This window comes from Xenopus laevis, chromosome 9_10L (genome assembly GCF_017654675.1).
Source record: "Xenopus laevis strain J_2021 chromosome 9_10L, Xenopus_laevis_v10.1, whole genome shotgun sequence".
NCBI classification, from domain to species: Eukaryota; Metazoa; Chordata; class Amphibia; order Anura; family Pipidae; genus Xenopus; species Xenopus laevis.
Window position 1 is genome coordinate 45500556 of NC_054387.1, and position 25115 is coordinate 45525670.

General features: G+C 41.1%; 1 protein-coding gene across 2 annotated transcripts in view; it reads right to left on the minus strand.

Moving 5' to 3' along the window:
- The window catches only part of soga1.L (suppressor of glucose, autophagy associated 1 L homeolog), a 62150-nt gene that overhangs the window by 11447 nt on the left and 25588 nt on the right, over nt 1–25115 (minus strand). Inside the window, exons 4-8 of one of the 2 annotated variants that reach the window (XM_018235278.2) lie at nt 18453–18509; nt 11584–12813; nt 6853–6981; nt 4176–4301; nt 2292–2519 (exon numbers count right to left, since the gene is read on the minus strand). In XM_018235278.2, the coding sequence (XP_018090767.1) occupies nt 2292–2519; nt 4176–4301; nt 6853–6981; nt 11584–12813; nt 18453–18509 (1770 nt within the window). Of the gene's footprint in view, nt 1–2291; nt 2520–4175; nt 4302–6852; nt 6985–11583; nt 12814–18452; nt 18510–25115 lie in introns of both variants that reach the window. The other variant, XM_018235277.2, reaches the window with a different exon arrangement.

The window sequence follows — 25115 nt, forward strand, 5'->3', positions numbered from 1 at the left end:
CACAATAAGTGATATTGTCATTTGTACTTTCATTTGAGTTAAAGACATACTACCAACATTTTATCGTCTCCCATAACCTAATGAGGAATGCAGAGAGCAAGGGAGTGAGCCCCCTTCCTGTATAGAACATATAACCCAGACAGCAGCTGTACAATAAAACAAACCCCTCTTTCTATGCCATGTCAGTCCCACAGGCAGATTGGTTAAATTGTGCATTTGCACAAAGGAGTTAAATAAACCAGGCAAAAGTGTCAGTTTTACTGGTAGACTAGAGTGACATATTTAATGGGCAAAACCAGTGGTTAAGTGTAGAGGAAATGTCCTTATACTCTTCCGATGGAGCACAAAATCTACAAAAAACATCTATCTATAAATATCTGTTAACTACTAATTACATTACACTAACAGCTCAGGTAGAGATATCAAAGTACTTTACTTAATATCATATATATCTAGCAATAGGGATATGGGACTGTGACTGTGGGATAGCAGGTATAGTAGGGTGAGATGGTGACTAGAGTAACAGTGGGATAATAGTCTCTGGGAAGGGAGTGTGACTGTGGGATAGCAGGTATAGTAGGGTGAGATGTTGCCTATAGTAACAGTGGGATAATAGTCTCTGGGAAGGGACTGTGGGATAGCAGGTATAGTAGGGTGAGATGGTGCCGATAGTAACAGTGGGATAATAGTCTCTGGGAAGGGAGTGTGACTGTGGGATAGCAGGTATAGTAGGGTGATATGGTGCCGATAGTAACAGTGGGATAAGTCTCTGGGAAGGGACTATGATTGTGGGATAGCAGGTATAGTAGGGAGAGATGGTGCCTATAGTAACAGTGGGATAATAGTCTCTGGGAAGGGACTGTGGCTGTGGGATAGCAGGTATAGTAACAGTGGGATAATAGTCTCTGGGAAAGGACAGTGGCTGTGAGATAGCAGGTATAGTAGGGAGAGGTGGTGCCTATAGTAGCAGTGCGATAATAGTCTCTGGGAAGGGACTGTGACTGTGGGATAGCAGGTATAGTAGGGAGAGATGATGCCTATAGTAACAGTGGGATAATAGTCTCTGGGAAGGGACTGTGACTGTGGGATAGCAGGTATAGTAGAGTTAAATGTAGCCTGTAGCCTGTTATTCACCATGCCATCAAAGACAGCCGAGTCAGTATAACAATGCATATGAAAATTCCCTGTCACTCCCTATGTTATTTATAGGACAGACTGTTAAATCCAATACCCAAGTACTATTATTAAGACATAATAAGACTGCCGTTTAAATGAGGCAATGCAAACCCCAGCTAATTCACAGAGAACTGTATAATCAGCCCATCCCTGCGCTCAATCTTACAATGTCCCTCTAATCCACAGGAGCCTAATAAATTCCTGGCAGCACTGGGTAGGGATGCTGGGCTAGGAGAGGTAGTTGCTCACATGCTGAGCCCAAACAGCTGCTGTCACAACAAGAAACACAAGGCCTCGGGCAGGCTTATTACCCACACTCCCCTGCTCCCCACAGAGGGCTAAAAAACATTACTGCTGATACAAGTCGGCTTACATTAGGATCACAGTCACGGTACTGAAGATTGGTGGACTGAGTGATTAGGCATGTGATGGACAAAGACCTGCCTTGGCCTGTATATTATATATATTTATATATTGCATAGTATATAGGACTTACTAGCAATAAGCATGCAGCAAGATTAAGAGAGAGACCTGGCACTTAGAGGGTTAAATATTAGAAACTGATAGCGTTGCCCTCATCATTTAAGGGAACAGCACTGTTTCAGATGTCATTAGATTGCTTCAGGCTCTCAATATTCCACTGCAATTTCCATGATAATATTGGTGTGCTGCAAAACCCCTAAAAATACCCACAAGAGAAAATGACCCAGTTAAAATCAATTAGAAATGCATTTCATTATAGTGGACACTGCTGCTAAACTTAACCTCTGGGGCACAGATTCCAGTACATTTCTAGTCAAAGGGACAATTTACCCATGCAGTGTGCTTGAAATAATTGCATGTTCTTTGTTTCTCTGAACTAGATTTATCAAGTTTATGTTTAGTATACAAAATACAGCATTTCTAGCCTTATTCTATTTTAGACTTTACTTCCCCTTTAAGGGTTCAGTCCCTCTTAGGGCCAAAGTGTACTAATGGCAGCAGCATGTACATGGATTCTGTCCCTTCTAGACTCAATGCGTATGAATGACAATCTCCCTTTCTACATATCTGAATTAAGTTTGGTTCCTATGTAACACAATCTCTTTGCAGAGTTCTTCTGACTTTGGACTTACCTCTAAGAAGTCCTCATCTCTCGGCAGGGCTTTTCCTTGCCGCCAGCGCTGTAGGTACCACTTCAACTTCATGAAGAGTAGCAGGAAGTTCTGCTTAAACTGGTGGGTCTCCTGCAACAGCACATTCTTCTCTTGGCTCCAGAACTTCTGCTCCAGCCTCCTCTGAAGGCCGTGGCTCTGGAGCTCAAACTCACGTCTTAAGAGCAGCTTCTCCTGATCTTCCTTCCGCTGCAATAAGGAAAAACAGCAGGTCCACTGCTTAAACTAAGGTTCAAGTTTTGGGGATTTAGAACATATTACTTTTTATTGCTTAAAAAAAAAAAAAAACAAAGAACAAAACCCAACACTTTTGTTAAACAAAGCTATGCTTTATCTACGCTGGACCATTCTTAAATGTAGTTGAACTGCTACGGACAAAAATAACTCTTCATATACAGAATGGAAGCACAGCTGCCCTGGGTCATAGGTTCAGTTCCATTCAGTGCACCATCTACAAGCAGAGTTTATGTTCCCCTTCATGTCTGTGTGGGTTCCATATGGTTAATCCAATTTCCTCCCACACTCAAAATTAAACCATACAGGCAGGTTGATGATAAAATGTATGGTACCTTAGTGTGTATGTATTTGATAGGGGCAGGGCTGATCCTGTGCCCTTGACCACCCTGAGGTGGCCTCTGAGACCCCCAGTTATCCAGAAAACGCAGGACCTGGGGTTTTCCAGATAAGGGATCTTTCTGCAATTTGGATCTCCATACCTTAAATCGGCTAAAAAATTATTTCAACGTGAATTAAATAGGATTGTTTTGCCTCCAATGAGGATTAATGATATCTTAGTTTGGATCATGTACAAGGTACTGTTTTATTATTACAGAGAAAAAGGGAATCCATTTTAAAAATTTTAAGTATTTGATTAAAATGGAGTCTACGAGAGATGGCCCTCTCGTAATTTGGTGCTTTCCGGATAACGGATTCTATACCTGTACTGGGTTTATTCAATGTTATTTAAATTATTTTTTTTTAGTAGACTTAAGGTATTTTAATACAGGGAGATCCCTTATCTGGAAAACCTGAGGTTCCGGGCAATCTGGACGACAGGTCCCATATACCTGTAATATTTATGAAGCCTTTCAGCAATGTGATAATAATGCGATTTTTCCCTGTATAAAAGCATCTTTTTCTAATAATTAAGGGATACGGTCATCGGAAAACATGTTTTTTTCAAAATGCATCAGTTAATAGTGCTACTCCAGCAGAATTCTGCACTGAATTTCATTTCTCAAAAGAGGAAACAGATTTTTTATATTCAATTTTAAAATTTGACATGGGGCTAGACATTTTGTCAATTTCCCAGCTGCCCCTGGTCATGTGACTTGTGCCTGCACTTTAGGAGAGAAATGCTTTCTGGCAGGCTGCTGTTTTTCCTTCTCAATGTAACTGAATGTGTCTCAGTGGGACATGGGTTTTTACTATTGAGTGTTGTTCTTAGATCTAACAGGCAGCTGTTATCTTGTGTTAGGGAGCTGCTATCTGGTTACCTTCCCATTGTTCTTTTGTTTGGCTGCTGGGGGGGGGAGAGGGAGGGGGTGATATCACTCCAACTTGCAGTACAGCAGTAAAGAGTGATTGAAGTTTATCAGAGCACAAGTCACATGACTTGGGGCAGGTGGGAAATTGACAATATGTCTAGCCCCATGTCAGATTTCAAAATTAAATATAAAAAAATCTGTTTGCTCTTTTGATTATTGGATTTCAGTGCAGAATTCTGCTGGAGCAGCACTATTAACTGATTCATTTTGAAAAAATTTATTTCCCATGACAGTATCCCTTTAGGATACTATCATCTCCAGTGAATTTCCAAGCACACAAAAACAAAGACCCCCTAACCTGGGCAATCTTCTGGTTGTATGTCATTTCATCCTCCTTACGAAGCTCTCGCTCCTGTGAAAGCTGCTCCTGAAGTCCTTGGATGGTCTCATTGGCTTCAGAAAGTACCAACTGCAAGTCCTTAATCTAAAGGAAGGGGGAAACTCTAGTTTTATAAAAACTGTCTATATATCCTACAAGTTATACAAAAACAAAAAACCATTTACAAGCAAAGGAACACTGCTTCCACCTCCTACAAAATTCCTATTGCAGGTTATAATTGAAATGACTTGAGACAATCACAAGGGAGTTCTCTGCCCTATATGTGTTCTAATTATATATATGCTCAAGTGGAACATTTTGATTTTATTTTGTTTACACAAAAAACACCCACAGCAGCTGAAAGTGCAGAGAATTTAAACAGACAGCAAATCAGTTTTTGGATGAAGGACCCCTCTAAAGCTTTCCTTTAGACATTTGTCATCCTATATTTTCTTTCTGTGCTCAGTTTCAAATACTTCCAGCAGCTGGAGAGTTAAATAGCTGCTGTGATAACTGCTTTTCAGATTGGTCCGTACTGTTACTTGGAGATATGGATGGAGACATGGCTGCTAGGCAACAGAAAGAGGCGTTGCTAGGCAGCCCAGCATCACTGCTCAGGATAGGCAATAGCATTCATACAGTCTGAGTAGGGAAGAGCTTACGCAGCAATGCATTGACCTCTCAAAGGCAAAATGATTGATTTTCCACCAAATCCCACAGTTATTTTCATAAAGAAACCTTTTTGTTCCGCTGCATGAATCAAAGGAACGCTCACACCATTTATCCCACATTCGACCATATCCAAATCGCTTTTAAACCAGCATTAGCCACTCAAAAATGATATTGTCTCTATTATAATAGGGGTTAACATATAAAATTAAAGAGAAGGGAAACTCACCACTGAAGACGTGGGGTAAGGGACATTATCATTACAAGAGTTAATTATAGCAACCGATCTGATTAAAGCAACTACTTCATATCCAGACATTTGCCAATAGCACAGGATTATACAATAACACGAATAAAGGGAAAGTACACCCCCTTTTTGATGTGAGCGGTTGGGCTGATGTAGAAACGGTGCAAAAACACTGAACCTCCAGAAATAAATATAATTACACAGATTGAAAAAAACCATGATAGTTTATGTGCGACTCATAGTAACCATTTTGCAACCTCCCCTTAGGCTCACAGTGTAATGCAACATCTTTCTCGCCATATTCCATTATGAAATGATCGATTCTGGGATTTGAAATCCCTCTTCTTTATATAGTGGGTGGTGCACAGATTCTTTGGAAAGCAGAGGGATATCATGTCACAGAATCCATCACTTCACAATGGAACAAGGTGAGGGAGGGGTTGGATCACTTTGGTTCTACAGGGTGTGGACTGGAAAAGGTCCCAGGGACCACAGACAGACTATCAAGGTTGTTTTTTTTTAATCAGTTGTGTCTGTGAAAAACACATTTTATGTTTTGAAGTACAGACAGTGTTTTTACCATTTTTTTTTTTTTTTAGATTTTCTGAAGGAGCTCAATAGTAAAGTCGACTTTTTCGAGTGCCAAAATTCACACATCCCCCTATTCGTTTATCACATCTCGACTGTGGAAACAGTCCTAATTCAAATATTCGAGTTCATTTACAAGTCAATATGCAGAGGTCCGTTTAGCCATTTTTTTCAGAGAAAATACTCAATTCGGAACCATTCAATTGAATATTAAGGTGGCCATAGACTCAAAGATCCGCTCGTTTGGCGACATCGCCAAACGAGCGAATCTTTCCCCGATGTGCCAATAACGGCATGGCTATATCGGGGGTAATTAGAACGTTCGGCCGTATGGCCGAACGATTGAATTACGATGCGCCAAGGGGCTCCGACGCGTCGGTCGGGTAAAAATCCAACCTTCCCGATCGATATCGTGGCCAGATATCGATCGGGAAGACCCGTCGGAAGCCCCCATACACGGGCAGATAAGCTGTCAAATTGGTCCAAACGACCGATATCGGCAGCTTTATCTGCCCGTGTATGGCCACCTTTAGACATCCATATTTTTTCTTAAATAACCTCCCAGTCGAATTGTGAATATATTTGAATTAAAAAAATTCACATGAATTCGAAATTCGACTTTTGATAAATGGGCCTCCCCGTAGCGGAGAAGGGTGCCAGTGATTGGACAACTGATGAGTCAGAATGATCACATTCAGAATCAAAGAGGGATTGGGCCAAATTCCTTGGTACTTATGGACAACTGAGAAGATCAAATGAAAAGCCATTTTCCCAAATGTGGGAATTTGTAATGCAGTAGGTAAAGAGCCCATAAACAAGATCCCTCCACCAGGAGAAGGAACCCCTCTTACTAGAAGGGCTTCTTCGCTCTTTACTGAGGTTGTATTGGGTGTCCAATTCTCAGGGCACTCCAGCTACTTTCAATACTGGATGCCCTGACCTACTGCATAAGCAGGACGTAGTAATAAATACAACTCTACCACTGGCCCAGAATTTATTTTCTATGGACTTATCTGGAATTTAAAATACTAACCGGTTGCTAACTTTAGCCATTTTGGTACCAAAGAGTAAACAGATCACAAGGCTAAATTCAGAAAAGATTATTAAAAAAATGAATACCAAAAAGTTGTTGATCACAAACTCAGGACTTACCTCTGCTGCATAGGACTCGTTATCGTCGGGCTGGTAGGTCTTATAGCTTTTGGTCTGGTCACAATTGTGGTCACCATCTTGTTTCTCTGTACGAGACTCCTCCTTCTGGCGCAAGTTCCTACACTCAGGCTGCTGCATGCAGGGGGAAGTTAATGAAGAACAGAACGAGAAAGGCAGGGGAAAGGGAGGTATAAAAGGGGTGGAATAAATAAAAAAAATGAATAAAATAAATGGGTCTCCAAAACAGTAACAAAAAAAAAAATACGATAAAAAAAAAATCACAAAATGAAAAAGAGGAGGAAAAGGAAGAAGAGTTTTGTGACAGTGGAGAAGGACAAAGTGGAGAGGAGAAGGAAACACACAATGAGCAGACAAGTGGGCTGGGTGGTTATTATGAGGAAAAACAAGGGGAAGAGAAAGAGAAGGGAAGAAGATGTGCAAACACCGGTTATGGTGCCCATGCAGTGACTAAGGGAGCGAGGGGAGATTAGCGCTACATTCTAGCATCATGCGGGGTAAAATAGAACTCTGGGTAACAAGAGCGTGCTGTTCATCAACCATTATCCCTACTTAATATTTATGTTCATTCAATTCCAAACATCATGACCTCTTAGACATAAAGCAGATCCATATTTTGTTTCCTGCTTTTCAGATGACATAGGGGAAAATGTTTTACTCAAAACTTCTACTCAACACTGTAAGAGGCCGTCATCTGCTAAACATTGTAAGCAGCAGTCCTGTCCTGCTTTATGGCCGTGATTCTAGCTATCTTTATAACAGAGCATTCTGTCACAGTGACACAGATCCTATCTGATACCCATTGTAAGCAGCAGTCCTGTCCTGCTTTATGGCTGAGATTCTAGCTATCTTTATAACAGAGCATTCTGTCACAGTGATACAGATCCTATCTGATACCCATTGTAAGCAGCAGTCCTGACCTGCTTTATGACTGAGATTCTAGCTATCTTTATAACAGAGCATTCTGTCACAGTGACACAGATCCTATCTGATACCCATTGTAAGCAGCAGTCCAGCCCTGCTTTATGGCTGAGATTCTAGTTATCTTTATAACAGAGCATTCTGTCACAGTGACACAGATCCTATCTGATCCCCATTGTAAGCAGCAGTCCTTCCCTACTTTATGGCTGAGATTCTAGCTATCTTTATAACAGAGCATTCTGTCACACTGGCACAGATCCTATCTGATACCCATTGTAAGCAGCAGTCCTGTCCTGCTTTATGGCTGAGATTCTAGCTATCTTTATAACAGAACATTCTGTCACAGTGACACAGATCCTATCTGATACCCATTGTAAGCAACAGTCCTGTCCTGCTTTATGGATGATATTCTAGTTATCTTTATAACAGAGCATTCAGTCACAGTGATACAGATCCATTCTGATTTTAAGCAGCAGTCCTGTCCTGCTTTTAGGGATGTACAGAATCCAGGATTCGGTTCTGGATTCGGCCAGGATTCTGCCTTTTTCCTAATTTGCATATGTAAATTAGGGGCGGGTAGGGAAATCACATGACTGTCTCAAAACAAGATTTTTTTCCCCCACTTTTTCCTTTCCTGCCCTTAATTTGCGTATGCAAGATTTGGTGCAGTTTTCGGACGAATCTTTCACTAAGGATTCAGGGATTCGTCCGAATCCCAAATAGTGGATTCTGTGCATCCCTACTTGCTTTATAGCTGAGATCTTTATAACAGAGCATTCGGTCACAGTGGCACAGATCCTATTCGAAACCAAGTGCAACCAGCAATCCTGCCCTTTATTTTGGATATTATAGTTCTTTAAGATCCTAGAAGTTGATGGACCAAACAGAAGACACAAGCCTTACAGACCTTTTTTGACAGTGACAAGCTGGATGTTTACAAAGCAGCCATCTGTTAATGTGGCAGTACAGGAGGATTATGCTGTTTGTTGCTTCCAAACTCATTATGGGAAGGGAAGGATACAATATGCCTTGCGGGGTAACAACAACCAAACAGACGTGGACACAGAGAGGATACCACAGTCTGTAAAGCACTGGCCAACAATTCAAGGGCTTGAGTTTTCAAAGTACAGCTAGTAAGTTCAAATGGAAAATCGATTCTATTTATAATTAAGACTTTGTGACTTCTTTTTACCCAGTAAATATTTGGGTACAGGTTATTCTACCCAGGGATCCTTGTATACTTCCTTCATTAAGATAAGCATGTGCTTACTGCTTATGCTTTATTCGTTTTCATTTCGTAATTTTTTTTTTACAAAAAGTAATAAAAAGTAGCACTAATAATAATAAAACTTTAGACTCACAGAGAAATAGTTTGACTGCCGGGTCAGTGACACCCATTTCCAAGAGCCGGAAAGAGGCCATGAGGACAAAGGCTAATAATTCAGAAACTATAAAATATAAAAAATGAAGGTTGACCTAAATTTGACTATTCTTGGCAAATTTTTTTAAAAAAAGTTAACCCCTTCAGCCCCACTGAAACACTGGTATCAAGCCATAATTGACAAAATAAGATTTGGTAAATTATGAGATTTGGTAAATTACAAAAGCGTATTTTGTACAAAGCCTAAGTAACCTTATATGTTACACCTATGTAAAGGAAATAACTTGACAATTACCCTTTGTACATATACATTTAACCCGTCACAGATTGAATCGTTCTACGGCTCTTTCGGGCATGTACCCGACTACCAAGTGTCATAGATTCTACTTTTCCACGTTTTTTTTCATTGTGATTTAAATAGAGGCTGCTGCAGCTAGAGGCCAAGTGGTTAAATAAGACTCCAAATAAGAAACCGGATATTCCGATATATAATAGATTTGGTGTTTTTTTCCCCCCTTATTATTTAGTATAACTAATCTAGGTCTATGAACTGATCTATTGATAATGAATCTGTGTTTACATCTAAATGTGATTACCCAGAATCCCTCTCCACAATAAGCGTGACTGTGAGAGGCTGGTAGATGGATTTCATAACCATCTCTGGTTCAGTGATGTCACTGCTGGGAACTGCACTTAAATAAAGATAATAAAAGACATGAGGTGCTGGAAGTGAGAACCCTAACAGAAACCAAAATTGTACAAGAGTTTTTTTTGTTGTTGTTTTTTTTAATGGCCGATCTTTCAAGTTCCAAAGAACAAAGAGCCACAGTGTCGGTATGTAATGAGCACACATGATTAGTAATAGCTACAGAAAGTAGCCCGGGGGCAGAGGCAGGATGGGGAAATGGGCAGACACGCTATTATTGAAGAACAAGGATTTTATGGCTATAAACCAATTATCCACCTATCTGCTCGGCAGTAAAATGCAGGTCACTGATTCCAATGGCACTGTGCCGGAGGGGGGGGGGGTGGGCTGTCATATCGCTTGGTTAAAAGAGAAACTGACTTTAAAATTTGAAGAAGCTCTTTTCAGATAATAAAAGGAACATATCTCCAATTGTTAAAATGCCTAATTGAGGCTCCCATACACGAGCAGATATAAGCTGCCGACAGATTAAGTTGGCAGTTTACCCCTAAAACAGGCTTTCCCGATCGATATCTGGCTGAAAATCATCCAGATGTTGTTCGGGCAGGTTTAAAAATCCTGTCTTATCAAGGACTGAATCGGTTTGTTGATGTGGCCTTCGATCTGGCTGCCCGTATTTTCCTCATTGTGATCCGATTGTTGGGCCCTAGGGCGACCTCACCAAACAAGCGGATCTCTGTAGGTATGGGCCAGCTTTACAATCAATTTACTTTACAGTATTTTATCTAACAAGGCTTTTTTATACTGCCTTCTTATGGAATAGACAAAAGAGACAAGGCTCACCTATGTGCAATAAGCTGCTTTTCAATGGTCTGTAGTGGAAAAAAAAAACTGAGAATGTCTACTATACCAATCACAAAGCATTTAGCTGTGATAGCATTCCCTTGCAGTACTTTCGCTAACAAGATAGCTTGTCTGGAACGTACCAAAAATTCCAAAAGTGCACTGGAGTGCTGGTAACACCAGGTTATATTATTTTAGACTTGGGCTTTTCCAAAACGGTTTAACGGCTAAATGTCTAAAAACAACATGAGGAATGTCACCTGTATTTATATTAGGCAATATGGGTGCTGGTCCCACCATCTTGATCTTTTATTCGTAATGCTATCTACTTAATTCATTGAGAAAGTTCTAAAAAAAAACAAGTGAAAATGGTGCAGTGTCGAAAGGATATAGCTGTTCTCCTTCCCACCCAAATTAAGGGTGATGAACAGTCATTGATAACATTTCAAAATTATTTAAAATCAGCAGGATTTGGGGGTTCTGTTAAACCCCAAAGTCTTCCCTGGTCTAGAGCTACATAGCAACCAATTGCCCATTAGTTTTATTTGTCTCCTGCAATTATTATAATGAAACTGTGACTGCTGTGGCATACTGGACTTGGGAAACAAGTAACACTATAAGGCTCTTATTCCCAACAGAAAATGAAACTATTTGGGCACACTACAATAATGTAACAATGTTCGTTTCTAAAGGTATCTTGCACACTCTGAGCACAGAGTCCTATCTTGGCTGTGATTACCAAGCAGGCTGAAGGTTGTTAGTCAGTTATTACATGTAGCTTTAGAAAGAAGTATATATGTACAAAAAGATTGGGGTTCTCAGTTAAAGCGGGCACAACATGGCAAGTTAATAAAAAAAAAAAGTAGGTATCAGTATGGGGATGCAGGAATGGTCTTATCATGGAAATGCATGTAGCACTCACCTGCGTATTGCAACAGTGTTCTTTCTTTGAAGAGTCTTTTGAGGTATCAGTAGATGCTGCATCTGAACCAATTTCCTCTTTGCAACAGACCCCTAGTGAATCCACCTTTTTTGTAAAGCAATTCAACTCCTGCTGCAACACGGCAAGTCTTGAAAAAATGGCACTGATCAGCTTAGCGTCACTAGTCACCTCGCTGTTATCAATAGCCTCGGTCAATAGAAGGTCCCCACAATCATTATCCGTACACAGTTTCAAGCCCGATGGGAATCCATTGTAATCAGATTTCAAGACCTCAATGGCTTTGCTTATTAAACCAGCCTGCGCTGTGATACCAAGAAGGGTTTCTTTCATCTTTAATAACTTGGATGGGGACGAGTGATTAACATTTGGCGATCTAGTGCTGCCTTTGCCTGCCTGTTCCCTAGAGTCTGCAGCATCTGTTTCTCCTCCAATAGGTCCCTCTCGCCAAAGAGGTGATGGGACACATTGGGCAGAGTCTCCTGCCTCTGCGTCAGTCTCCATTAAAGGCCTTGTGGTCTGGCAGGATGCCAAGTCATAACGTTGGAGGTTTGAAAGGAGCACTCGGTTCTCATACTGGAGTTTCTTGACCTTGCCACTAAGTTCACTGATCTGCATCTTAGCAGTAGTAAGTTCCTCTTGAGAAGGTTCACTAATGACAGAGCAGCTGTCCTCTGACAAAGTGATGTCTAGGTCATGATCAGATTTATATTTATTCAGTTCATTCATTAGTAGCTTATTTTGGTCCTCTAACTCCATCATTGATCTCCTGAGGAGCTCAGCCTCTTCCTCTACAAACTGCAAATGCCTCCTAAGCTCCACAAAATTATCTCCAGATTCTCCAGAGGTAAAAGGGAATCTGCTGCCATCTTGGCTAAGTAGTTCACGGTCGTGGTGTATTTTCATTTCATCCATCTCTGCTCTCAGACCCCTGTTTTCAACCTCTAGCTCTACGATCCTTCGGCTTAAAAGGTTGGCTTCTTCTTCCACCAGCTTAAGGTGGACCTTAACCTCTGCCTCTCTGGAATGTGGTGAATTGGCAAACTCCTCTACAGACAATGAACTGTCCATGTCACCATACATTGACCTGTACTTCCTCAGCTCTTCTTTCATATGGTCATTATCTTTTGCTAATTTTGTGAGCTTCTTACACATTAAAGCAGACTCTTCTTTAGCAAAGTGTAGCTGGCATTTTAGATCGGAGCTGTCCTCCTGCAATAACAAAAGAATATCATTATTATTATTATTATTATTATTAACCCAGCGACATTGATTTAGAAGCCTCACAAATGCTAGTTGGAGACTGTCATTGCAAATTCTAGGTGGACCCTCTAATGAGTTTAAGGGCACCCCTGCATGACTCTGAGGGCACCCCTGTCCTCAAGTTCATGCCTGGTATAAACTTGAGGACATCCCTGTAGTGAATTCAAGGTAAACCCTAAAGTTCATTTAAGGTAAATTTTATATATTTTAAGTTAACCCTATGTTGAACTGTAGGTTAAAATTGTTATAAATTCTTGGTCATCCCCAAAAACGATCTTGAATTCAAAGTTAATAACATTTCTGTTTTGTTTGGCATTAACTCTGCACATTTGCTCCTCCTTGAAGAAGACAATATTTTACTTCCTGAAGATAAGTGAATATATTTACAGAGACATTCACTTTAGAGATGAACAAAGCCCAGCACATTAAAGCTTTGAATAACCAACTTGTTAAACAGGGGATTAATGAAAGACTCAAAGAGACAGAAGCAGTTTCTAGAGGAAGGAAAAGCTATTTTTACTTCTATACTCAAATATCACTAGACTGTAAAATGCTTAAGGAAGGAGATTGCGTTAAAACACAACACTGAACATGAAAGGTTCAATGGAACATGAAAGGTCTTGCATCATAAAGGTGGGCATAAAAGGGCCGATACAAGCTGCAGACAGACCAAGTTGGCAGCTTAATGGCCCGTGTATGAGGCCCTCCGACTGGCTTCCCTGATGGATATCTGGCTGAAGATTGGGCAGATGTCGATCAGGCAGGGCTAAAAAAGCCAGTGGGATAGCAGACCTCATCTGTTCTTTGATGCGGCCCACAATCCGACGACCCGTACTGCTGCATTATGATCCGATCATTGGGTACTAGGGCCCACAATCGGATTAGTCTGATATTGCCCACCTCAAGGTGAGATATCGGGGCGAGATCCGCTCGTTTGGCGATGTTGTATTGCCACCTTTAGACTATAAATTACAGTTAGGCAACATGACTACAAACAGCTTGAAAGTGTCTTCTATAATATACCTAGACTATCAACAAGCCAAGCCACTTAAAATTTCAACTCCACTCATTTAAACAACTATACCCCTAGAATGAATACTTCCTTACTGGCAAAATAAGCTGCACGGTCTTGCTATGAAAAAGGAAAATTATACCTCTGAATCTGAATACTTAACCAGCGGATATCATATTAAGGAATCTTACCAAACTGGAATATAAATATCAGTGAATATCGCCCTTTTACCTTTACATTGAGCCACCATTTTATGATATTCTCTGTGGTCCCTCAGATCACCTGACCAGAAATAATGCAACTCTAACGAACAGGAAGAAGTGTGGGAGTAAAAGACAAAGCTTTGTCTATTAATTGGCTCATGTGACTTAACATGTAAGTGCGCCCTTGGTTTGTTTATGTGCACTGTGAATTGTACTGTCCTATACAATGTTAATCTGCTTTTCCATGCTTTAATGTGCACTGACAAGCACAGCATTGGCCTGTCAGTGTACATACAGGGTGGATTTTGGAGCAAATTTGTGCATTTTTGTGGCGAAATCTGCCGCGTATGCACCAACTTGCTGCCTTTTGCCACTCACAGGGCAAAGGTAGCAGACTGGCAAAGAAAACGCCTCATGTGGCATAGTCCTAAAGACTAATTTACAATTAATACACAATTTGAATGAAACCGCACTTACTCTTCGGTTCAATTCTCAGACCGGGTACACGCCATGAAGCCTGCTCACAAGGGCTTCTCTCCAACAAGTGTAAATCTTCCAATAGACAGCACTCCGTTGTTCCATAAAAATGCCTTTAATTTTATCTTATCTCCTGGGAGCAAAAAAGGATTGCAACGTTTAGAGTGGCACCCCCAATGCTAGACAAAGGGTGGGATGCCACTCGAAACGTTGCAATCGTTTTGCTGCCAGGAGATAAGATAAAATAAAGGCATTTTTATGGAACAACAGAGTGCTGTTTATTGGAATATTCAACTTACAATTAATGCCTAGAGAGGTCTGTTTCTGATTTAGGTATAAGAGTGGAATAAGAAAGTTTTGATGAGTTATAGTAAACTGAAACGTAACCCATTCACAGGGGGACCAAAAATATCCTCTTAAGACGACAGCTAAGGAACTATATTACAAGAGCAATCCACTTTCCTAATACAAGACATTTTAAGAAAATAACATTGCGTAAAACCGTCCCACATCCCTGCCCAATCACCGACTAACCTTTTCATGCTTCAGTGGTGCTCTATAGTGCCTGCTTTTAACTTTGTACGAAGCTAAAACATGTTCCACCTTAGCTATTGTGTGGCTCATTGTAATGCATCTAGTACATCAGATTCTCAGGTGTCTGAGGCAAGACAACACACAGGTACAAAGACATGTGAAAACAAAGCATGCTCAGTATAGCCACTCAGCACACAAAACTCCCACTCGTTTTGTGACTGGGGTGTTCCTAAATTTATTGTTCTGCTGTCTGTGTTTTACACTAGGCAAAAATGGCCATAAGTGTGTACTTTACCGTGCTCTTATACTGTCACAGGATATCAGAGCCCTGGCTTTGTCACTGTCCTCATATCACAGCTCTATCATTCTCATCAGTGGTGCAACTACTTTACAGCAGGCGTAGTGGGACTGGTGCCTGGGCAACAGGGGGACACATATTGCAGGATCTGCTGTGTCATAGCCCCCCTCCCCAACCTTTCTTATACCTTTAAAATAGCGGTGTGGCACAGGCCCTAAGCCCCCTCAGTAGATATTTTGGAGGAAGGGCCTGACACTCCCAAGTTACATCACTGCTCTCTTTTTCCAACTGGCCAGACATCAGACCTCTCTCACTTTCTTAACAGCCAGATATCAGACCTTTCTCACTTTCTTAACAGCAGCCAGACATCAGACCTCTCTCATCGGCCAGATAACAACACAGGCCAGATGTGAGACCACTCTATTTTTTTTAACAGATTAATATCAGAGCTCTCTCTTTCACACCAGGTGGATATGAAACCCCCTCTCTCACTTTTACACAGGCTCTCTTTCTTATTGGCCAGATATCAGTGCTCTCCCAATTTTTCAACAGTGGGATACCAGAGCTCTCTTACTATCCCACTGGCTGGAACCAGAGGTCTCTCTCTCTCACTGGCTGGAACCAGAGGTCTCTCTCTCTCTCACTGGCTGGAACCAGAGGTCTCTCTCTCTCTCACTGGCTGGAACCAGAGGTCTCTCTCTCTCTCACTGGCTGGAACCAGAGGTCTCTCTCTCTCTCACTGGCTGGAACCAGAGGTCTCTCTCTCTCACTGGCTGGAACCAGAGGTCTCTCTCACTGGCTGGAACCAGAGGTCTCTCTCTCTCACTGGCTGGAACCAGAGGTCTCTCTCTCTCACTGGCTGGAACCAGAGGTCTCTCTCTCTCACTGGCTGGAACCAGAGGTCTCTCTCTCTCACTGGCTGGAACCAGAGGTCTCTCTCTCTCACTGGCTGGAACCAGAGGTCTCTCTTTCTCACTGGCTGGAACCAGAGGTCTCTCTTTTTCACTGGCTGGAACCAGAGGTCTCTCTTTCTCACTGGCTGGAACCAGGGGGTCTCTCTTTCTCACTGGCTGGAACCAGGGGTCTCTCTTTCTCACTGGCTGGCAGGGCAGCCATCAGGGGGGGACAGGGGGGAGAGTTGTAGGGGGGCCCCGAGGGTAAGGGGGGCCCGGCCACGCCACACTTACTTGATTAGCCGGGCCCCCCATCTTTCTGAGAGCTGCTGACTTCGGGAAGGCATGGACGTTTAAGGGGCCCTGGCCACCAATTTTCTTATAATGAGGGGGGAGGGGCCTGGCCACCAATTTTTTTTTCTCATGTGGGGTCCTAGCCACAAATATTTTTTAATGGGGCCACAAATGTTTTTTTAATGGGGGGCCCTGACCACCAATATCTTTTTATTTTTTATTAACATAGCCACCAATATTTTTTTTGTTTTTTTACTGTGTGGTGGGGAGGGCGGACCTGTAGGTGGGGCTTGCGGTGGGCGTAGCCCAGGGGGCCCAGGAAATGTTGTTGTATGGGACCCTGTGATTTCTGATGGCGGTCCTGCTGGCTGGAACCAGAGGTCTCTCTTTCTCATTGGCTGGAACCAGAGGTCTCTCTTTCTCACTGGCTGCAAACAGAGGTCTCTCTTTCACAATGGCTGGAACCAGAGGTCTTTCTTCCTCACTGGCTGGGCATCAGAACTCTCTCCCTGACACCGACTGTATAGCTGCACACTCTCATCTACTGACAGGAAAAGAGAGCCCTTTTTTTATTTAGGCTGCTCAATGCCATTGCACAAAGTGAAAAGCCTTTGTCTTTATTCTCCTCCAGTCTCCTCCACAGATGCCTCTACACTGTAATCAAGCAAACACTTTGAAACCCCTTTTTCTTTTTTCTTAATGAAGGCAGAAGCTTTAATCAAGACCTTATTGAGATGCAGATTTTGTACAGCGGGAGAAGAATGCTAATGATTCTGAATAATCCACACGTCAGGCTTGTTTTTTCCACAATCACTCAAAATTTACATTTGATTTAGGAAAATAAAGTGATCAGAACCTCTCACATTATATTTTATATATACATATATAAATACATAAACCACTACTTGTATTTCTCTTCCAGCTCCAATATCCCTAATTATAGGCCAGGTCTTTTGCCCACACCCATGATCTTCCAAAACCACAGACTCAACCCACCCTAAACCACACATTTTGGTATATCACTCCACTTTCAACATTTTTTTTTTTTTTTATATAGCACAAGCAAGTCAATGCATCAGTTTACAAGAATTTAGAACAGGGGTTTTACAATCTTTTAACAAGGTTTACAGAATAAAATCAGGTTCACAAGTTCTGAATAAACAAAATCATGCGAGATATGCTGAAATAAAGGATATAGCTGGAGATAGGAGATCTCAAAACTTATTGCCACTGAGTGTACAAGAATATGCCACTTACAGCAGAGATTAACTGCTCAAAAAATGTTTAACGGCCACACGGCTATTAAACGCTTTTTGAGCAGTTAATCTCTGCTGTAAGTAAGTGCCTTATTCTTGTCCACTCACTTTTTTATAGGAGATATGCAATTGGAAACTGTCAGCCTCAACACCTACCTAGAGCACTCTAAGGGTAGAACTCCACAGGCGATTTTAAGTGCGATACTGTGCATTCACGGATATGAATTGCAGGCGTCACGTTGGATGCGCTGAATCTAAGGTAAGCAATAGGAATGTAGGACGTTGTCGCTGCAAGATGAAGGCGCAACATGCAGCGTTCATAGACAGTGACAACGCGACACATCGACAACATCCGACATTCCTATTACTTACCTTAGATTCGGCACATCCGACGTGACTCCTATGATTCATCTCCTATGATGGTATCGCACTTAACATCGCCAGTGGAGTTCTAGCCGAAGTTGTGCTACAATCCCAAGAATCTCTTCAAAAGGTAAAGGCTGCCAGGGGTGCAGAAAGTTTAGTTTAACAAACTTTAAGTGGGTCGTCCATATTTTCTGCATACAATAGTAAGTAGCACATACAGAAATAAAAGTACTTTGCAAGTCCAGTAACGCATACCTGCACAGATGGCTTCTTGTCAATCCTCCCAGACGTCCGCCTCTTTTTCAGTGAGTTCTGCAGTTAAAAGAAACAAATAACCAATGTCATTTTACTGAGCATTTTATCCCACTCAACCATGTATTATCAGTGTAAACTTGAGAAAGGAAGGTAAAACACCTACATATGAGGAACAATTCAAAACAGCTACCTGTTCCATGCCCAGCCCACTTACCCATGATTTTAAAAATTATGGCATGTGGTATAATTTGGCATGTGGTATAATTTAATCAGAGAAAGTAATTGGGCCTTTGGAGGAGGAAGAGTAGCAAGACTTGCTGGCTTCTCCACTATCGGTTTCTATTAATTATAGGGACAGAATGATACAACTTTACCTTGTGCATAGAGCATATTATTACCCTGCCAAATTGCATCGTATTTTTCCAGCATCCTCTTCGGAATGCCCTAGGTGCCATGCTGAATTACATTTGTACTGATTGTTTTACAGTGAATTCAATAAAACACACCAGAATTGAAAAAAAGAAAACATAGTTTAGATCAACAGAGAGAAAAGATACAGGCACCAGACACTTACATAACATTCTGTTTGAACATGTGAAGTGGTGTTGTTCACCTTTGAGTTAACTTTTAATATGATTTAGAGAAATATTCTGAGACAATTTGCAATTGGTTTTCATTTTGTATTTGTTGGATTTGAGTTATTTTGCTTTTTATTCAGCAGCTCTCCCAGTTTCATCGATCTAGTTATTAGGGTCCAAATGCATTGATTTAAATAAGAGACTGGAAGATGAATAGGAGAGGGTCTAAATAGAAAGAGGAGTAATAAAAAGTAGCAATAACAATACATGTGTAGCCTTACAGAGCATTTATTATTTAAATGGGGTCAGTGTCCACATTTGAAAGCTGAAAAGAGTCGGAAGAAGGCAATTAGTTTAAAAACTATAAAAAAAGAGAAAATGAAGACCAATTGAAAAGTTGTTTAGAATCTGCCATTCTATAACCCCCTCTGGATTCACACTCCAGATGCACACACGCACAAGGACTTTCCTGCCGTCCTTAATACGTCTTATAAGCCTCGATAAATGGGCCCTAAGAGGGTGTGATCGTACCCACTGCACTCCTGGTAGTTACACCACGGTCTATATCAGTGATCCCCAACCAGTAGCTCATGAGCAACATGTTGCTCTCCAACCCCTTGGATGTTGCTCTCAGTGACCTCAAAGCAGGTTATTATTTTTGAATTCCAGGCTTGAAGGCAAGTTTTGGTTTCATAAAAACCAGGTGCACTGCCAAACAGAGTCTCAATGTAGGTTGACAATCCACATAGGGGCTACCAAATAGCCAATCACAGCACTTATTTGGCAGCCCAAGAACATTTTTCATGCTAGTGTTGCTCCCCAACTCTTTCTACTTCTGAATGTTGCTTCAAAAGGTTGGGGATCCCTGGTCTATAGCATATCAGAACTGCCCCTTTCAAATGAAGAATAGGAGAAGCCTCAACTATAACTACATAAAAAAACCTTGATGTTTGGCTGCAATAGCTGGTCCTGGCATTTAACTGGAAAGGCCTCTGGTTTCAGTAGCACACACTGCTGACCTTGCCTCCTACACATCCGTTATGTAGAAAATATGCAGAAAAAAGAGAAGGAGTTTCACATAAAAAAAAAGCAATACCCTCATACTGTACTGTCTAAGGGGAGAAATAAGGCAGCTCCTAAGTACATGTATAAATACAAATATAACTAATGTCCTGTCCACACAATATGTCATACTATCTTATGATAAATTATAAGTTACACTTGAAACTTCTATCCAGCCACATATATGCTTAACTGTATGTTTGCAAGGTTAGAAACTGCAGGGATTTTTTTGTAGGACCAGCTGCGGATATAAAAATAATCCCAATCTGCCAGACCAGAGTGCAGGTCACACCCAATTTTGTGGTCTATAATATGTCAAGAATAGAGGGGACAGGGGAATTGATGCTTTATTTTTATGCAGTGAAGCTAGGAACAATCTGACTGACACATGGACTGTGTTTGCAATAGCTGTGATCCAACACCAGAGAAGCTGCTGCTATTACAGGCACAGGGGTTAGGATCCCTGGAATGTACAATAGATGCTGCCAGCGATCTTACTGCTTTGCATTAAATCCCCACAATGCCACCATCTGCTCTCCACTTGCACCAAGACCCCTGATCTGCCTGATGGCTCACCTATTACTGCTCCCATACATGTCAAATCGGCCTACTGAAATAGAGTGATGTGGCTAGACTAGGAGTGCATCCTTGACTAAATGAGAAAGCAGTATTTATTGTTCCATTAAAGGAGAAGGAAAGCTACGGAGGCATTTTATTGCCAATAGATTAGCTGCAATAGTGCAAGCTAGAATGCTATATTTATTCTGTAGAATGTTTTACCATACCTGAGTAAAAAGCTCTAGAAACTCTCTGTTTGTTTAGGATAGGAGCTGCAGTATTAACATGGTGTGACATCACTTCCTGCCTGAGTCTCTCCCTGCTCTGGGCTCAGATTACAGTAGAGAAGAGAAGAGGAGCAAACTGAGCATGCTCTTGCCCAGGGCAATGAGGTTTAAGCTGAAGGCAGGAAGTCTGATACAGAAGCCCATGTGTACACAATAGAAGGAAAGAAATGCAGTGTTTCTTTTGACAGGGGACTCAGAACAGCACTACTTTGGGGGTTTACTGGTATATTTAGATGGACCTTTCTGATAAGGCTAACTTAGTTTTAAACTTTCCTTCTCCTTTAAGCATGCTTTTAGGTTATTGTTTCACATCATGAGAAAAACTACCTTTTAGACCCAAATATACTAATAGCAGTGCCATATTTAAAGGCACAGCACCTCCGAGAAGAAAGTGTATGAATAGCTATTTTCCTTAAAGGGAAAATACATACCAATTTATAAATCTACCATATATTTTCATTAGAAAGTACAAATTCACAGTTTAAAGTCTGTGAAGGCAATCTACGCTTAAGATGGCCATTAACGCAAAGATCCGATCGTACGAATAAACGTATGATCGGACTTTCCCATCTCCCGACCTGCCACTAACCAGGTCAGATCAAAGTCTTACCATTCCGATCAAATAAAGTAGTAAAAGAACAGATCAGCCGATGTACTACCCCTGACAGCAATCGAATGATAGTTATGTCAGACAAAACTAGTGACAGTCTCCCACTGAAAATCGTACGATCAGCAATACACGCAGAGATATTATCGGCAGCCGACAGAAATTTTCTAACCTGTCCAATCGACCAAACGAACGATCTCCGCCGGACGAAAAATGTCGGGACTCTTCACACACTGTCCAAAAATCGTATGAATCAAAGATTCGTACGATCGGATCATTGCGTCTATGGCCAGCTTAACAAATCCGTGTACTCTGTTGTTAACCAATAACCACAATATCATACAGTTGTTTTTTAAGCCTACAGAGAATGTCTCAAGTGAGGCTATAGTATAGACGTGGCAGCTCCCACTCTTCTATATACATGTATATATATGCAGAGAAGGAACTTTCTGTGCAAGCAATATTAAATCCCCTTAAACTCCATCTATGATAAATACTAGTAAAAGAAGGTTAAATGCCAAGGCATTCTGGGATTTCCTGTGGTGTTTTGTTAACATCAAATCGATTTGTTTCTGGTCAGAATAAAAAAGACCCCACATTGCCACAGAAATGCACGCTCTCCCTCCCAAAGCGAGGCCTGAAAATGGCAAAACTAGCAATGGGTCTTTTAGAAACACAGCAAACCACAACCATGAATTCTGGCTTTCAGCCACATTACAAATTAGAGGCATTTTTTGAATGTGCTCTTTGTTTATATTTGAACTATGAACGTTCGCTTTTTTTTTTTTTACATAAACGACTGGAGACTCCTTCCAGCTGGTTATGATCTAATGTTTCTGCTTTTTTTCCCCCATCACCCTATTTTATTCTACTTACTGAGCCAAATGAATCAGCCCTTTGTAAACTGCTAACGAACATATTTTGCTTCCTATAACTAAGCTAAATAAACTGTTAATGGCTTGGCTTTTCTATTAAAATGAAAAATGTTTAAGGACAGAAAAGTCAGAATAGAACAAAAATACAGGTAATGGAAACCAGTTAGAAAGAGGCTAGTTCCAATAGCATTCTACAAAAACAACATTTTTCACAGATCTGCTTTTTTTTTTTCTGTAAAAAAAAGAAAATACCTTATACTTGGATGTTAACTAAGCTAGAAAAAGTGTTAAAAATGTTAATAAATGTTACTGGGATATCTAAATATCTACAAAGTCTTAATGCAGGGTGCTTCACACTACAGAAATTCAGGTTCATTCCATGATAATATATTCCATGATTTAACTGAATTTCAATTGGTCAAGGAATTGTAGTTGGTGCTTGCAAAAGGCCCATTGCGGTACAACATTTGCTATAGTTCCAGGGGTACAAATAAGCGCTTACCCCAAATCTCACCTTAACTGGCCTGTAGGCTGCCCCCCTTAGCTCATAACAAGGTTATAGTTCCAGGGATACCCAGGGTATAAGCATTCACCCCAAATCTCACCCTCTGTGGTTGGCCCCCTTGGCTCATAACAGGGTTACAGAGATATATAAATAGAAAAATGTATTTGAGGTAACAGTCATTTTTAAGCAAAACACAATCAAAATATTTCATGGATCTCTATAAAATAAATAATTCACAAACAACATTCATCGAGGCAAGATGTAATTATTCACAACATGTTAACAACAATAAGCCTACCCTGATCCCAGAGACATCACAATAGATCTGCTGTCAACAAAACGGACACCTCCATAAATTTCATTTCTGTCCCTTTGCAAAGGCGGTGTCAGAATACCAAGATGAAAACCAATGAGCTTATCTGTGACTGAACACTGAAAATGTATTATTTCAGTCTGTGTAATTCCTTTAAAAGTAAATTTGCTTTCAGTAAAATTTTATCTCACATATTACATTTTTAGGCTAATGCCCAAACTCTCCTCTCTCCCACACCAGCCAACCTTACTTAACCTTACAGAAAGGGTATGGCACAAATAAAACATCTGTCTTTTGATGATAGTGTTGCACAGGCCTATAAATATCGAGTCTTTGTTCAGGAGGTCAATAAAGATTGATTTGGATTAGGCCTCACCTCAAACCGCTACTATTTGCACAGGATTTACATTGGAATTCAATGCCAAGCATAGATTGTAGCCTACAATGCTCAGGACAAGAACACAGCTGCACAGAAACTATTTCTGTTCTCTAAATACATCACAACATGGAATTATATTGTATAACTATGATCTTATGCTTATTTGTTCAACTATTTTGTGACATTCATATCTGTCTACACTTCTTTATGCATTTCTCTCTATTTCCTCATCCTTATTGAGACCAGCTTTGTACATTTCCCACACTGCCCTATATAAAGCTCATAGTACATTACCTCCCCTAACAGCTTTCGATCACAACCAGAGGGATAATTTAAAAAAAAAACGCACACCCAGTAGCTATATGGGCGTCAAGGATAGAGAGTACAGGTCCTGATTGATAGACATTATTAAATATATGAATGCAAAGCAGATTGCCTTCCCCCTTAATAATAGCAGGTGCTTAATAAAAATTTTGCTGTGGGGCCCAGTTGCCATAGCATAAGCAGTCCAGGACACTTTGCAGAAGAAGGGTCTATAGTATTATCGGTACAGGACAAGGATAGTGAAAAATCACTGGGGGTGAAAGTAGGCCATACTTTGGACCCCTTACGGGCACTCCTCTTGATGTACTTGTCCTTTAAGATCATGGTGCAGATGTTAAAGGAGAAGGAAAGTATTCTTTCATTCGGGGGTGCCAAATGTTAGGCACCCCCAAGTGATTGTATTTACTTACCTGAAACCCCGGGCCAGTGCTCCTATCAGCAGAAAACTGCACCGGCCCAGGGTTCTTCCAGCCAAGCACCACGGAGCGATCCTTTGCCAGCTTCTTCTTTCTTCAAATTTCCCGGGGCAGACGCATGCACAGTTGAACTAAATAGCCAACTTTTTAGTTAATATTCAGCTTGCCACTCTACTGCGCATGCGCACCCCCGAGAAGAAAGAAGAAGCCGGAAGAGAATCACTCCGTAATGCTCGTCTGGGGTTTCCGGTAAGTCAATACAATAACTTGGGGGTCCCTAACATTTGGTACCCCCAAGTAGAAGAAGACTTTCCTTCTGCTTTAAGAAAGGTCTAAGCCCTGAGCAATAACTGGGCCCTCCTCCAGAGCACTCCCAGGCTCCCGAACGGCACGACTGGGGACCCCACTAGAAGTGGCTGTCTGCATTACATTGTTCTGAAAACCAGAGTATCCCAGAGTGCTTCAAGGGAGCCATCTTGTGTTGCTTCAGGTCCTCTTATCTGTGACTATAAACACTGAGTATGTGTAGATGAAGCCACGTCCAATTTGTAGTCACTTGTGCATACTCCTGTCAGAAGATTGTAGAGAAGAGGACCTGAAGCAGCAGCAGATGGTGATCAAGAACCCTACTGTGCTACTCTTCTTTCTTGCTAGTAGAATAGACTAAATGAAAAGTCACAAGATACAAATAATAAATGGAGATTGTCCCAATATTGTATTAAACACAGTTCTCCTATCTTCATGATTACATTATACTTG